At 45.9% G+C, this 17,228-nt stretch overlaps 1 protein-coding gene across 1 annotated transcript; it reads right to left on the bottom strand.

Moving 5' to 3' along the window:
- Positions 1–266: 266 nt before the first annotated feature.
- On the bottom strand, positions 267–15,501 carry LOC311321759 (testis development-related protein; the record flags this gene model as incomplete). Its single annotated transcript, XM_084453767.1, has 4 exons — positions 267–687; positions 1,804–1,913; positions 6,504–6,569; positions 15,415–15,501. The coding sequence occupies 4 exons, from the start codon at positions 15,499–15,501 to the stop codon at positions 267–269; spliced, it is 684 nt and encodes a 227-aa protein (XP_084309893.1).
- Between the last annotated feature and the right edge of the window lie 1,727 nt (positions 15,502–17,228).

The following is a 17,228-nucleotide window of genomic DNA, read 5'->3' as shown; positions in this document are numbered from 1 at the left end:
AATGCAACAACAGTTGTTTGGTTTGGTTCGTCGAGTAAACCCAGGCTATTGGTTGGTGGTAGGGAGAGCTGAGTGTTGATTGGGCAGCCGGAATAAACGGAGATGGTGAGTCAGCACTCTGCAGGACAGCGCTCAATGTCAGTGGTGGACAACAAACACGGTTCTTCCAAAAGCACAGAGAGAGACAGGTATCTGCTTCCCCTCTTCCTCTCAACTCCAGGAGAAGCTGTGAGGAGGAGGGACCTTACGCAAAGAGGGCGTGGCTCTTATTTAAATCCCTCCCACGAGCTCTCCGACACGCTCCCTCGGCTCCGCCTCCTGATCCCCGCCAGCTTGCCTTTGGCGCGGGCCGTCCACCTGACGGCCGTGGAATCCTTGGAGTCTGACAGGTTAGCGTAGCGCGACGAGTCCTCCTCCAGGCCCAGGCCCGTCCAGGAGGGCAGCCCCAGGGCCAGGGGGAGGGACACAGGAGAGTCCCCGGTCCCGCCTTGGGCCTCCGCGGTGTCGTCGGTCAGCGTTTCTGCCGCGTCGCCGAGTTGCGGTGGCTCCCAGCCCTCCATCTTGTCCAACTTCTTGGTGGGCGTGATCTGCCTCATCGTCATGGTAATGCTGTCCCAGAAGCAGTGGCTCTTCTCTGTGATTGGCTTGTTCTTCTCCCTCTCCTCCTCCTTGTTCTTCTTGTGGGCCCTTGATTTGATGTAGACAAAGAAGGAAGGTATAGAAAAACAGGATCATTAGAAACAAACTTTTACCATTGTTTCTTTGAGACCGTCACAAGTCTGCAAGTATGGAACTGGTCCAACCCTGACCACCGGACCGGCCTTAACATACAGAACATGAAGAAAGTGTGGAATGTTAAGGTATGAGATGTTGGGGGTGGAGCACGTCTGAGGGACATTGAGTGTTTGGGAGTGGTGTGTTCCCCATGGAGAGGGCCATTGTGTAGCGGTCCCCAGAGGTATTGTATGTCTGTCTCTGCATGGCAGTGTACTCTACCCCGTCTTACATATGTTCCACTTCCCTGAAGGGCCAGGATGTTGACGTGAGTTAGGGAACGCAGCCCTACCTAGTACCTACTATGATGCAAGTCCCTGAACATAGCCCCGTTTAACATGACATGAACCAGTGCACATACTGTAATAGGCCTAGTAGTTACCTATTATGTCTAATCCTATCGTGACAGACACACACTCATCGAATGCAGCCCTAATCGTCTTGACATGATGCAGAGCTGGCAAACGCAGCCCTGTTTAACCGGAGGTGATATAAGAGAGGCGTTGCGAAGGGAGAGGAGGATGTTGAGAGAAGGCGCTAATCAGGAGACAGACAGACAAGCAGGCAGGCAGACAAGCAGGCAGACAGACAGACAGGCAGGCAGACGGACAGACAGGCAGACAGAGAGACAGGCAGGCAGGCAGACAGACAGACAGGCAGGCAGACAGAGAGACAGGCAGGCAGGCAGACAGGCAGGCAGGCAGACAGAGAGACAGACAGGCAGGCAGACAGATCAAAGGAAGGACACACAGACAGACATACAAAGATGAGTGAATGAACTCACGTGGTTCAGCAAGAATTTCCAAAATGTGTTATGCTTGAGAACCCAAGATACAATATATGTATACATCTGTGGTGTACCCCTGCATTAACCCCCTATTGGAGCACTGTGGCCACCACTTTGTTACATAATGTTGTTTCCTGAGGTAGCATGAGCTGTGATATCCATATATGAACTGACCTATGCCTGTAGTGTGTTGTGTTATGTAATGTTCCATGATGGCCGTATGCAATAAGACTGCAGCTCACCCCTTCCCGTCCGCCAGCTTGACTCCGCTTATCAGGAAGTGCTCGTCGTCCTTGGAGGAAAGCATCTTCTTGCTCTCCTTCTTGGCCTTCGCCTTCTTCACTTTGACCTCCTAGAAGTACGAACGCAAAACAATGACGAGAGAACACTTCAAATCTCGAATGAAAGAATGATTAGTGAAACAAGTGCTATGAGGTAGAAACTGTTTTCTTCTGTGGTCAAAACTAGCCGAGTCTGTGTCCGATAAGACCGCAGGCTGCTGTCTGACAGGGATCGGGGATTTTTAAATGGTGAAAATGTTTCAGCTCCCATCCTGGACAAGTAACATGGGAGTTGATGGAGTGAGTGTGAGTCACAACAACAACAACAACAACAACAACAACAGTCATCACCATCACCAGACCTGGCACCATGGAGAGAAAGAAGGAGAGAGGGAGGGAGAGAGAGAAAGGGAGGAAGAGACTGGGGAGACAGAGCCAGTGAGAGATAGTAGAGAGAGGGAGAGGAGGGATAGAGAGAGAGAGAGCCAAAGAGAGACAGAGGTACGCGCTCGCTTGGCTGGTCAGTGCATTCCTGTCCTGTGGATGTAATACCCTCTCACTCCCTCCGCTGCCCTCAACTCTCCTGTCACGCTGGAATCCTGCCCCCCCAGCCCTAAGCAGCACCCCCCCCCCAGCCCTAAGCAGCACCCCCCCCCAGCCCTCAGCACCCCCCCCCCAGCCCTCAGCACCCCCCCCGGCCCTCAGCACCCCCCCCCCGAGCCCTCAGCAGCACCGAGCTCTTCGGCTGACGGGGGAGAAAACATTGGCTCACCGTCGCCTCGTTCTCTGGACCCGTTCCCAACGTCACAGCCTTCACTCCTACCAACATCTACTCAGTCATTTTCACATAACTGCATACTTTTACCTTTGATGTACTCATTATTTTATTGATCAATTCATACAAAATACATCCTGACAACACCAGAAATTCACATATCGTACATATACATACATACATACATACATACATACTGTACATACATACATACAGTACATACATACATACATACATACTGTACATACATACATACATACATACTGTACATACATACATACATACATACAGTACATACATACATACATACTGTACATACATACATACATACATACATACATACATACATACATACATACATACATACATACATACATACAGTACTGTACATCCACAGATTCCACGCACATCTACTCAATTATTGTCAATACTTGTGCAAAGAGGGGGTGGTGCCTACTGCATGTGTCTTCCTGCGTTTCAGTGAGTGAGTGAGTGAATGAATGAGTGAATGATTAACACTTGCAGGCTACTGTATATGTGAAAATAGAAAACCCTCTTGAATATTGACCCCAAATGATCTAGAGTTCTAGATCCCCCCCCACAAACACACACATGTGCACACATGCACACGCGTGCACACACACACACACACACAGTGTGACAGTGTTCTTTCTCTCCCCATCCAGTCCTTGATGTTCTGAAGCAGAGGATGTGACAACATACACAGACAAAGAGCTGGCTCGGTCTGAGGCAGCCAATCACAACAGCCGGCTGAGACGCAAAGGACCATGGGAATCAAAAATCCACACGCTGTTTAACTTCACACACTTTAATTCACATGTTCTCAGTTCGGAGACTGTCCCGTTCTTTGTAGTGTGGTAGAGACGGGCCCAACCTCTGCAAAGTCACACACACACAAACTCTCTCTCTCTCTCACTCTCTCACACACACACACACACACACACACACACACACACACACACACACACACACACACACACACACACACACACACACACACACAAACTCTCTCTCTCACACACACACACAGAAGGCTCCTGCACTCAAAAATGATTTCTATCCTTCCCTACCCTCTTCTATCTGCACACACACACACTTCCGAAACACACACACACACACACACACTCCCAACACACACACATACATACACACACACACACACACAAATACACACACAGTCCCGATGAGGCTGTATTTACATTGGGTTTGATGAATGAGTCGTTGACATACTTTACACTCTATGGGATCCAATGAGGTGTAGGGGCAGGTTAATAAAGAAGGGAATGATGATGTCCTCCTCCTCTCCAGTCATCCTTTCACCCCCCACATACCAACACGGAAGAGGGCATCAGGGAGGCTGTCATCCAGATATGAGTTTAGACTATCAAAGAAATATTAACTAGATTCTTTCTCTCACTCCTTCCCCATTCCTTCTAACCACATTCTCTCTCTCCACTCTCTCTCCCTCTCTCTCTCTCTCTCTCTCACTCCCTCTCTCTCTTCTCTCTCTCTCACTGGCCCTGACCCTGCATGCAGTATTTCTCCCCCTTGAGTGTGTGTTTGTGTGAGAGAAAGAGAAATAAAGAGAATATGTGTGGTGTGTATGTGTGTTTGAGTGTCCATATGAGTCTAAGTGGGTGTGTGTGAATGTGTTTATGTGTACTGAATGTGTTTGTGTGTGTGTGTGTGTGTGTGTGTGTGTGTGTGTGTGTGTGTGTGTGTGTGTGTGTGTAGTACTATACAGTAAGCTACTCAGAATTCTCCTGCACCTCTGGGCCTCCCTGACCGGAGCAGCCCAGCGTACATAATCTCCTCTGGCCGGCCCAGCCAGCCCACCGCCCTCCTCACTAAGCTCTGTGTGAGAGGGCAGCCTTGCCCTCAGTGCCAGCTAGAACAATGGAGCTCTTATTGGACAGAATTCTTCCGTACCTCCGTACTACTGACGTCCATGCAAGATTAAAGGCTCATTCCGCAGATGTTGTATACAGTCAAGCCGGAAGGTCTTTTTTACGTTGCCGACTTATTCTATAGAAGAATCTATGAGCTTGGCACACCTGGCTCTGGAGATTATTGCCCATTCCTCTTGGCATATCCTTGCAAGCTCTGTCCGGTTGGATGGGGAGTGTCGGTACACAGACATTTTCATCTCTTTCTACAGATGTTCAATTGGATTCAGGTCTGGGCTCTGGCTGTGGCCGTCTGGCCACTCTACCATAAAGGCCTGATTGGTGGAGTGCTGTCTGGATGGTGGATCTTCTGAAAGGTTCTGTCTGGATGGTGGATCTTCTGAAAGGTTCTGTCTGGATGGTGGATCTTCTGAAAGGTTCTCCACAAGGATATGCTGGGTCCTGCTCATCTCCCTGACCAAGGCTAGTTTTCCCCGATTGCTCAGTTTGGGCGGGTGATAACAAAATGCACCTCAGCTTACTTTTGGGTGTCATATCAAAGGGTGTGCACACTTGTGTACATATGATATTTTATATTTCGATTTTTTATATATTTGCACAAATATATAAAAACAGTTTTCCCTTTGTCATTATGGGCTATTTTGTGTAGAATTTTGAGAAAAAAATGAACTCAATGTATTGTAGAATATGTCTGTAACGTAATAAAACATGGAGAAGGTGAAAGGGGCGTGCAGACTTTCCAGCTTGACTGTAATTCGCCTGCTATTCTTCACCACAAGGATTGTTTGTCTTTGCAGTTCCAATATCAAAGCTCCGCCGATTACATCCAGAATTGAGAGGGGGTACTAATAAGCTCAAGCAAGCTCAAATTAATTTGCCTCTTGTGATAGAGGCTTCCTAATTCTATTGATTTTAGTATATGCCACTACATCTAAAAGGTGTTAGAGCCCTCTGTAAGTGTAAGCCAGAAACTGACCCAGACGCTTGCTCTGAAATCCCAGGGTGCATTGAGGGCGGCCGCGGCTATTCTCGTCCTTGTTTTGTTCCACAGTGATTGTTCCCCTTTCGATCACGACTCCTCGAAAGAATGTTGGGTTTCCTCCCCCCCCCCCCCCCCCATCCTCACTTACAAAAAGGTTATGAAAGGCTGATCTATCTGACTCCAGCGTCCGGCTCACACACCTCGCCGCTGTACGGCACACACGGCCAACGTGACCAGTAGACACGCAGTGAGATTGTGAGCCCCTTCCATGGGATGTACTGTGAGAACAGGTTAGGAAATGTCCAATGAAATCATAGAAGCACAATTAACCCACACACAATAAAACACACCCTCAACAACAACAACAACAACAACAACGACTACTTATTTCCACATACAACAACAGACACACCTGTTCATATGAGATAACTAAGAGGTAACAAGAAAACGCATGGTCAGACACACACACAGACACACACACACACACACACACACACAAACACACACAGACACGCACACACACTAGTGTCACAACAAACAGACAGTCAGGGGTGAGAGACAGAGCAGAGACACCCAGAGGGTTTAGATAAGAGGAATAAGGTGATATCACACAGCTGAGCTGTTTAAAGATAAACACCGCAGAGTCAGCAGGTCTGTCGTTGGCCCTGGAGTGTGTGCATGGGGGTGTGTGCGAGTGTGTGTGTGTGTGCGCGCGTGTGTGTGTGTGTGCGCGCGTGTGTGTATGTGTGCATGGAGAGGTGAGTGAGATAGTGTCTGGCAGGAACGTAGAGCACAAATATTGGGGGCAAGTGAGTTCGGATCAACACGGGTGAAGAATGTTAAAGATACATGAATAAATAAATAATGCGCGGTCGGGGTTAAGAAGTAAAGGTTTGTGTGTGTATGGGTGGAATGGGTGTTGTGTCCCAATAGTTGGTGTTGTTTGCTGAGATATTTGTGTGTTGGCGGTGTTTACCTTGGATACAGGGCTCACTGCCTCCTCCACCTCCTCCTCCTCCTCCTCTCCTCCGAGGCCTTTCACCTGAAAAGCAGTCATTTCTGGTGACAAGGAACAACACATAACGCATAAACAAAAAAACACAAACTTGATCTCCTAAAGTATGTAAGTTCTGACTTAAACACACACACACACACACACACACACACACACAGCAGGACCTTGGTCTAGCCCAGCATATGCAGGCCTTCCTGTAAGGGAGAAGTATTTCTGGAGCAGTAACATAAACACACATCCTTTGGAGAGAGGAGGGGATGGAAGGGCGGGGAGGAGGACAGGAAGGAGGAGAAGAAGGAGGAGGACTGCACCCAACAGGAAAGTCAAACACAGGAGAGAATATAGATGACAGATGGGCGCAATCCCTCCATCTCTCCAAACATGAGTCCATCCCCATCATCCCGCTGTTTGGCAGTGGCGATTGCTCCTTTAAGCCAGGGTAAGCCTGGCTTACCCATACAAATCCAAATAAAACTTGTTTTTTTGCGCCTGGCACGAAAATCGACTTTCAGACTGTTTTTGACTTAATTGCGTCTTGTATTCTGCCATATCGCTTCATTTTCATCCATGTATAACGTTTTGGTAGTGCTCCGTCTCCCCCTACAGTCCTCATGAAAATACAAGTCCACGTTACGGTCCGTTGACAGCTGTTTTACTAGCTCGTCATTCACTTAACATTGTAGGCCAGGTAAAATGATTCTGGCTTACGGAAATCAAGACCGAATGAAAAATCAACCAATCAAATTAGCCCACACATACAAAACCGCGAAAAATGTCGTCATCAGTCAAATGTAACCTAATCTGTCATTTGTTAAAATGCTTAAAAGTGGGCGTAGGGTAAGCCAGTTCTCAAAGTCCTTACATTGGAATTCCAATTAACATTTTAACATCAAAACTTGTCATGACTGTCCCGTCATTCACGTCACCTGTCAATCACATTACCCACTTTAGCTATCTAGCTAGCATCAATGAACATGGAAAACGGAGATCTTGAGTTGTTGAAAGTTGATTCCAAAATGAAGTGGATTAAACGAGTTTGAGTTACGATATAAGGTTGGTTTTTTGTGATTACCAGTTGTTATCGCTGTGCGTTTTGCTTTGTCTAGATTTAATCAGCACTCGAGAGTGTGAACTTTGCTTCCTGGAGCGGTGGGCTAATAGGGCTAGTAGCCTAGTAGTAGCCTAAACACTGATTAGTGAAGTAGGGGCATAGACTATTCAGTGCTGTGCCCTAAGGGGGTGTATTTTAATGTCCTGTCATTCCTCTTCGTGGTGCTTGGCTATTGTTGTCATATAATGGCTCTGTAGCTTATTTTGTGTGTCCCTAAAAGCATGGTTGTTTTGGCCTAAATAGTGTCCTCTTATTCGCTCGCTCTCAAATTATTGGCCTTTGTTGACGTGTTAAAAAACATCAGTAGCCTAGTTTTCCTGTATGTTTTTTTTACATATAAAATGCCACTGCTCAGCGCCCTTCTGGTACTGTGAAACCTTCCATCAGGGCATGCTTTGAAAGCGCACCCCCCAAAAAATCGTGCGGTTCGTTGGTCCTGGCTTACCCGGTTCTGGGACCCACCAGACGCCACTGCTGTTTGGATTCCTCCACAGAGCAGAAATTGCCTTATAAAAGTGAGATAGAAACATTGTATAATTTTTGTGTGGACATGTGACTACATTGCTTTTTTAATAACAATACATTAATGTGAATCTATTGTGAGGGAACGATAAGAGGAAACACTACTGGTAAAAAGTGAATTATCTGACAGAGTTGATTCAACTGAAGTGAATATGATTCCCTGACAATGGCTCCATATCTTATTCAGTGCTGTGATTTATGACACTGAACATAGCTGTGATGTTATTATGTAATTAAAGGACTTGGGCTAGAGATAGAGAGAGAGAGAGAGAGAGAGAAAGAGAGAGAGAGAGAGAGAGAGAAGGAGAGAGAGAAGGAGAGAGAGAGGGAGAGAGAGAAGGAGAGAGAGAAGGAGAGAGGTAGAGGGGCAGCTGGACATGCCTGTACTTGCCCTCTGGGACAGAGCCACCTGAGAAGATGAAAGACACGCATTCACCAGCTAATGACCAAGTTACTGTTAACAACATTAGTTTACAACAGGGAGAGAACGAGGGGGGGACTGGCCGAGGAGGAACGAGAGAGGAGGGGGAGACAATACGATTGGGGAGGGGAAGAAGAGAAAGGATTGCTCTGCAAATGCCCCAACAACAGGGATCAGGATTAACGTTTCTTTCCTTCAGGGCTTCTCTCTCTCTCTCTCTCTCTGTGTGAGTTTTTTCATATTTGGCAGAAGGTTGTCTGATAAAAGCCAGATCACTAGCAAAAAACACCCAGCCAATTTTAACACCAGAAGTTCCAGCGGTTAATGATAATGAAACATGGCCTGAAACCAAACCATACAGTTGGGTTTCTACATTCCTTTAATAAGACAGACTTCTTTACGTCACTTTTTTTTCTTCTTTCGCGATTATACAATTTCTATAATTGGGATCTAAAGGGCAAAGATAATGTTTGATCTGCAGTAGCAGAACCCCTAAGCTCCCCCCTCAAGCTTGGGCTCAGCTCAGCTCTCCTCTTTCACCTTTCATCTCTGAATGAGGAGAAGTGAGATTTTCTGAAGTCTTTATTTTGATTCAAACTCTAGTAATCCAGCTTCACAAGGAGATGTATAACAGTGGCCTTACAGTTCTTACAGAATGCAAATACAAACACAGCCCTGACTCACACGCTGGTGAACTTCACTCTAGCAGCACCAACATCAGACAGGGGAGGAGGCGGGGGGGGGGGGGGGGGGGGTGAAGACAAGCCGTGGCATGGGCTTCCAGCCCTTGAGCACTATGGAGAAAGAAAAGATATTAACTTCCAATCCTTTCTTCTCTCTCTCACATTATTTCCATCCCCATTTCTCTCCCTCCCTCTCTTTCTCTTGCTCCCTTTGACATCTCGCTTCCTCTATGGGTGTGCTTCTTCATCTGAGCACATACACTCGTCTTGCTCACCTCTCCTTCCCTCCCTCCCTCCCTCCCTCCCTCCCTCCCTCCCTCCCTCCCTCTCTCTGTCTGGGTGAGGCAGACCTGCCGCCTAGCCTTCAACCAAAACAGCCCGTTTAGCCTCGGGGATCTGGGACGGAAAAGCGTATTTTCAGAGAGAAAACTCCAAGTTCAGACTGTGCCTCTGCCTCCAGACCTCCTGTCTTGTCTTGGCCTGCATAGTACACTGATATGAGGGCGCTTTCGCTCCTGACACGGCCTTTTACCACATTTTATGATCTGACCTATGACCCTGGGATGCACGTCATGACGACATAGGGAGACTTTCCTGATGGCTTTCCCAGGCTCCAGGGAGAGGCTCGGTATTGTAAACCTGGTCTGAGCTCAGTTCTCAGCACCCTTTGGGCTGTTTTGGTCACACAAATCGTCAAAGGCAATCATGAAAGGCTATTGGCAATAGTCAAATGAAACAGGTCAAATATTGTGAATTTGCCCGTATTAAGTGTAATGAAGTCAGTGGAGGTGCGTCCAGTGAAGGGGTGGGATAATTTAATGAAGCGGCACACGTCTGCCTTCCTCAAGCCATTCACGCCTGCCATAGTATAAAAAAAACAGGCTAAGTATGAGAATGGACGAATTAGCATAAGAGTTACGGAAATCGAACGATTTAGGCTTTCACGTGAGGAGAGGTTGAGAGGCTATCATTGAGTGTTAAGTACTGTACAAGACCGCAAATTACTGAGCCAAAAAATTACATGAAATGTTAAAGGAGATAAAGGTGGATGGTTTTCATAGCAACAGTGCATTGTCACAGTGCCCGGTAAAAACGTCCCCAGGATTGTTTTTGCTTTATTAATGTAGGATATTCATTTACTGTCTCTGCTCCTCCCTGCTCCTCCTCCCTGCTCCTCCTCCGTGATGCAAGAATGGATGAGCCTGGCCACCTGACACTCCCATGAACAGCTCCACCTACTCTGAGGCAAACCTTGCTCGATCCTGGTAAACACACCTTTAGGTGGCACTGAACTTCCAAAATGCCTATTACCCTTTGACGATAGCGGCAGTGGTTTTGCGTGACCAAAATAGAGCCCTTTGAGTAACCATTGGCAATGTAATGAAAACATACAGGCCAGCCAGTTGTTAGGGGTAACATCCACTGGCACTCGTTCCCAGGACAGAGAAAGGGACCACCACTTGAAGTCAGTTAGCGGCCAATGACTGGAACAGATAATGTTGTGGAAGGCCATTTGAAATTGCTCCTACTTCCAGTAGTGCCCCCTGTCCCAAGAACACTTCACTCCGTCTCAGCTTACAGGACACTGGTGCAGGGCCCATTCTGCCGTGCCCTCAAAACGTGCCGGTCGCACATTCAAACAACTTCACACTCCACAGACGACACTGTCCGTGCCTGTTCAAAACATGCCTGTTCACGGCACGTGCCTGTTCAAAACATGCCTGTTCACTGCGCGTGTCCGTTCAAAACATGCCTGTTCACTGCGCGTGTCTGTTCAAAACATGCCTGTTCACTGCGCGTGCCTGTTCAAAACATGCCTGTTCACTGCGCGTGCCTGTTCAAAACATGCCTGTTCACTGCGCGTGCCTGTTCAAAACATGCCTGTTCACTGCGCGTGTCCGTTCAAAACATGCGTTCACTGCGCGTGTCCGTTCAAAACATGCCTGTTCACTGCGCGTGTCCGTTCAAAACATGCCTGTTCACTGCGCGTGCCTGTTCAAAACATGCCTGTTCACTGCGCGTGTCCGTTCAAAACATGCCTGTTCACTGCGTGTGCCTGTTCAAAACATGCCTGTTCACTGCACTTGCCTGTTCAAAACATGCCTGTTCGGAACGCTTTACACCTTTTTGTGTTCCTCCACAGCAATGATGTGTTTTGTGGGCAGCGGTGGCAGGTGTCAATTGACATGAATATGAATAATCCAGATGCCTTCTACAATTATTTTAATGGTTTTCCAGCAAAGGACAGGTTGCCTTTCACTAATAACCTACTTCACTAATAACCTAACCCTAAGCAATGGGGTGAGGTGCAAGTATAAAAAACTGTTAGTAGTATATATTGTAGAGATACTGTAGGTCGAGTGTCAAGTTACTTTATAAATTCAGCTTTATTGGACATCAATAGCCTCCGCTCACATCGCGACTATCTCCAGAGCAATCCATGTGTCTCTGCCATCAACAGCCTCACGCAGTACTCATTACCATGTAAACTGTCATAACACTTAACATACTGTCGTAACACAACATGTGACATGTAACTACTGCCCATACTGTATGTATATATATATATATATATATTTGACATCTCCCCCCTTTTTTATGCTGCTGTGGTAAAAGAAAAGTTGCACTTAAACAGCACTCTGCTACAATATACAACACACTCACCAAAATTACATTCATTTCCATTAGGCCTGCCCTTTAAACTTAAACGGGTGTTCAGTAAACATTTAGGATCTTCTTTTGTAAACACAAAGGCAAGTGACAATGCGATGCGGTCACAGATACTTTCCATCCCTACTTGCACCAAATTCACAGTGCCTGGACAGTTCATATAGAGCTCTGATGAAACACTCAGCTTTCTCACCTGGCCGCAGCAGTGACCGGTGAGAACGTGAGCGGTGAGAACGTGAGCGGTGAGAACGTGAGCGGTGAGAACGTGAACATGGGTGACATTCCTCTTCGGGGGGGGGGGGAGTAATCATCAAAAAACAACAAAACAACAACAAAACAAAAAAGCAAACATTCTCACCACGATGGTAAAGTCATCCAATGTTCGTCCTCCGGAAGCAATGAATGACCTGTAAATGCTTTCTGCCTTGCTGCCCATTGCTTAAATCAAGCAGCTCACTTGCACTGTTCCTCCTTTTTTGTCTAATTTAGTGGCAATTCTGAATTGCGTGAAGCGTTGCTTCCATTTTGACGGCTTATCAAAAGCAAAGTTCATTGGGGGGTTAAATGTTGCGTAGGCTATCCTCTTTTATCTTTCGTCCATTGGTTTTCTTGACTCACCAGGTCACTTGTGACAGGATGTAGAAAGGTCAAGGGTTGAGTTACTTTATAAATTCAGCTTTATTGGACATCAATAGACTCCGCTCACAACGTGAATATCTCCAGAGTAATCATGTGTCTCTGCCGTCAACAGCCTCACACAGTACTGATCACCATAGAAACTGTCGTAACATATAGCTATAGCTAATTGGTTCTATCGCTAGCTAACATTAGTCGCCCAGACCCATTTCAGTGTTGTTTATTTATTTGTTGGTAGAATTATGCAAAAACAAGGAACTTCATGAACTTCCTGAAACTCAGTGGAGGGGTATAGCATAGGGATGCACCGATGCATCGGCCGAACATCGGCATCGGCTAATTGGCCTTGTTGACTGGCATCGGCCCATCGGCAAATAAAATGACATTCACCGATGGTAGTGGACGATGTTATGTTGCAACAATTATGGCTTTTTTTGTTGCCAAACGTAGCCTACCCAGCTGCAGATTCTGAGAAGATCCGTGACGTAACGCTGCAATCGCACGTGTAGTTTGCTTTCAAATTAAAGTGAAATAAAAATGTCGGCCATGTGGGAATATTTCACCATCTCAGACAAAGTTATGCGCTATGCAACTTGTAAAACTTGTTCAAGTGACATTTCAAGAGGAGGTACTACAGCCAAGGATTTTAACACATCAAATCTAACTGGCCATTTGAAAAGCAGGCATCATTTCTTTGTTTCCCTGGCAAATAAGGGGGAATAAAAATAATATAAAATAAACATCGGCCATCGGCATCGGCCGGATTGTTATTTTAAACATCGGCATCGGCCCAGAATTTTGCAATCGGTGCATCCCTAGTATAGCATGGGCCAACTTAGAACCCATAACATTTTGGAGTGGATCTGAATCATGGGGCATGTCCACGAGCTACCCAAACACAGCTGACCACTCACCTCAATTCATTTTTTTGACTAGGATCACACAAAAACTACCAGACCAATTTTCATGAAACTAAGTGGAGGGATATAGCATGGGCCAACTTAGAAACCATTATATTTTGGAGTGGATCCAAATCACGGGACAGGCCCATGAGCCACCCAAACACAGCCGGCCATTCACCTCCATTCATTTTTTGAGGAGTGAAAAATTCCCCCCATTCATCGTTAATGGGGGGAATTGAAACAACCATATCTCGACATTGGAAGGCCACAGGGACACAGGGTTTTGACTGACATAAAGCTCTCGACCTAACAAATGCAGCAATATAAAAAATGTCCTGCTCGCACTCATGTGTGCATGCACATAGCTACGAAATGCATTCATGGGCAAAGGTCAGTGCTCTCCGAGCATCATTTCTAGTTTAACGATGTTGATGTGATCCAAGATGGTGGGATGGAATAAGAGACAGAGTTCACATTTTGTTAGTTTATAACTGTGCCACAGGGCAAATATTATGACACACAACACTGCATTAGGTCCTGAGCAATACGGTCTGGTGAATGTCAACTTCATACAGTTGTGCCCGGTTCTTGATATAGTGGTGACACAGACAGACATACAGCCAGAGATGTATGCCTTTATAGTTAGATATATAGCACAATATGATATATATATCACAATATTTCCCATTGAGTTTTGGCATGATACATCACATTATTTGCAGAGAAAAGCAAATAGAAAAATCAGGTGTAAATGAAAAAGGGTGTATCCACAATGATAAATGAGGCCCCAGAGCTTGAACACTTTGTACCATCATGTTGAGGCTGATTAGTTAGAGCAGAAAGACCAGATGTCACTTTCAAGGCACTAAGTAGAAAGTGCTCGTACTAGTTGATCTTTGGCAACTGATCTCATGTTTTGTGGAGCTGTGAATTGGAACAAGTAACTGTACACGTACATAACATGTGACAAATAAAAAAAAATCTTGAATCTTGAATCACGGACCACAATGGAAACAAGTCCTAGACTTTATTGTGCTAGCCTTGACAATGTTTTGACTGTAGGCTGTGATCTAATCATCTGATGTCCCTAATTCTTCATTGTCAAATTAAACTAAACTGATGTTCCTTGAAATACACTGTGTATGTGTGTGTGTGTGTGTGTGTGTGTGTGTGTGTGTGTGTGTGTGTGTGTGTGTGTGTGTGCACACGCGAAAGAGGCCGTTTTCACTTATCTGGGGCACTCACCCCATCCTCACCCTGACATAGCCCAGATGCCTAGGCTGATATGGGGCCAGACCCCACACACACTGCTGCTTACCTGGGAAAATGGGTTGGAGGTGTGTGTTTGTGTGTGTGTGCGTGTGTGTGTAAATGAGTGTGTGTATTTGAATTTGTTGTATTGGTGCCTGTGTGTGTGTACAAGGGTTTGTGTTTTAATTCCAAAAAGGAACAGTGTGTGCATGTGTGTGTGTGTGTGTGTGTGTGTGTGTGTGTGTGTGCGCGTAGGGGCATATGAGCAGATGCTGTGGTGTTTTCTTTCAGTGTGAGAGAACCTGCTTAAATTTCTTCACAGCCGGAAGACCACCGACTTTCACACTTTTGTGTCTCCTCGCGACTATCAATCATCTGAAAGACATCATCAGTGACGCACATGGTGCCTGACGAGACACCCAGTGTACTAGGCTACTAATAACATGCTACTAACAGTGAATAGATTAATAGAGGCTAATTAAGATAGCCTACCTCTATACAGTTAAACGAGGATGACATTTAAGAAAAGTCGGCTATTCTGCCACATTCTATTGATCGTGATCAATAAATCTCGGTGGGAATGAAGAGGACTCAAATAGCTGTCACCCTGCCTCTATCTGTGCTACAACCCCTTTCCAATTCTTTGTTCCCTTGTGCCAGTCCGCTCCCCGCTTACCTTGTAAGTATGCTGGTGATGCCAAGACATCTCGTCCTCCTCCGACGCGTAATCCACCAACACTTTACTCTTGCTTTTCTTAAACATTTGTCCAATGGAGACTGTCAATCCTTCGTTGTAATTTGAAAGTGTATTTAAGGTGTCAAAACCCGCGGCGACGTGGTTTGAGAGAAACTTCAGTTCGTAGGCTACTGTCAAAACTTGGCCGAGTTCCCTTTCAAGCGTCGTGCGTTTTGCCCCTCTCTGGAGAGATCGCAAGGAAGCACAACCAGGCTGCAGCTGTTTAGTTTTAATGCAGCAAATCTGAGAGCCTTTCCATAAAAAACAACATTAATCTGTCGTAGGCTAAGTGGGGCTGCGAGGGCCGACTCAATGTTGCACTTGCCTCACGAATCCAAGGCAGTTTTGCACTATTTGAAGTAGGCTACGCACAGTTCGACCACCTGGATCTGAACCCTCGCCCCGCCCATATCCCCCCTCGCCCCGCCCATATCCCCCCTCTCATGCCTTAACGACTCCGGTTTTATGGTTGCCATGGTAGTTTGAGGAGGGTTACGTTTACTTTGAAGCCAGAGGAGGTGAGTTTGGATAGAGGTGTTGAACTTTAGGCTACTTGTAAAGCTATGGAACTGCAACCCAAAATATTTTGCTTTTAGATAAGGTTTTAGATACGGTTAGATAAGGTATTTTGATTTTTTCCCATATAAATAAATGTCTGTTTAGCTACTATCGTCAATTGAGTCTACCCCCCATTCATGAAAGCCTTTCTATTTGCCTTTCTGAGAGTTCTGAGAACCTATTATGTGTTCATGTCAGACAGCAGTCTGCCAGAGAGGATAGGCAGCCCTAAAAAAAAAAAATTCACACCCAGGTGGTGAAGTAAGTGATGCGATGAAGGTTTATGAGCAATCTCTACTGCCCTCTGCTGGTGTGAAACAGTACTGGCTACTCCTGATTGGTCTAAATATCATGCTACAAATGGACACTTGCACTGACGGACACATGTCACGCCTAGAAGCTGCTGCACCCAAGCCCACAGGAGCAGCTCTGGGCTGTGAAACGTTTTAAGCCCCTGACACACCGGGCCGATGCCATTGTGAACGCCCGTGAGTGTCGGTGGTTCAAGTTGGTGCAGTGTGTCACGCACGTGGCTATGTCAGAGAATTTTCAGGTAGAGTCGGGACATTTGAGCATGTCTAATTGGCGTTGGAGTGAGCGGACACGTCGGAAAAAAAGAGATCACTCTGATTGGCTTACTGAAGGATGAAAGCAAACAAACTCAGGCCAGTGATATTAAAAATGGCTACCACTATGGTGACAAAATAACCATGGGAAAAAAGCTCAATATCTTTGCAAGTAAAATCTGTAGAATAACCAAGATTAATGTAGATGCAAAGGAACGTTTCATTGGATCCTTATGACACGCATTTTAGAAAATCGCTATTGATGAAGTCAACTGTATTTCAGTGCAGCCTATATTACTGCATTCGTCGTCCCAGTAGGCTACATGTAGGCTACGGTGCAATGTTAAATCTAATGTAATCTAGAACTTTGTGTAAACGACGATTTTTGAGTGACAGTATAGTTGATTCCGTGTCATGTACCGTGTATGAAGTAGAAGAAGAAAACTGGTAAATATAGAGGAGTTTAAACTGTTGAGTGCAGTTTGCCCTGCTTGTTTTCCCTCATGCATTAACACAGTTGATCAGAAAATAGCTAAGTAAACTCTCACCCCATTTTAAATAGGTGGGTAAAAAGAGTTTACTTGGGTTTACTCTCCACTACACCCCTGGTTACAATAAAAGAAAGGAAGG

The sequence above is a fragment of the Borostomias antarcticus genome (assembly GCF_949987555.1).
Source record: "Borostomias antarcticus genome assembly, chromosome: 19".
Classification (NCBI taxonomy): domain Eukaryota; kingdom Metazoa; phylum Chordata; class Actinopteri; order Stomiiformes; family Stomiidae; genus Borostomias; species Borostomias antarcticus.
The sequence above is the reverse complement of the archived record's forward strand: the minus strand, read 5'-3'. Positions and strand labels throughout refer to the sequence as shown.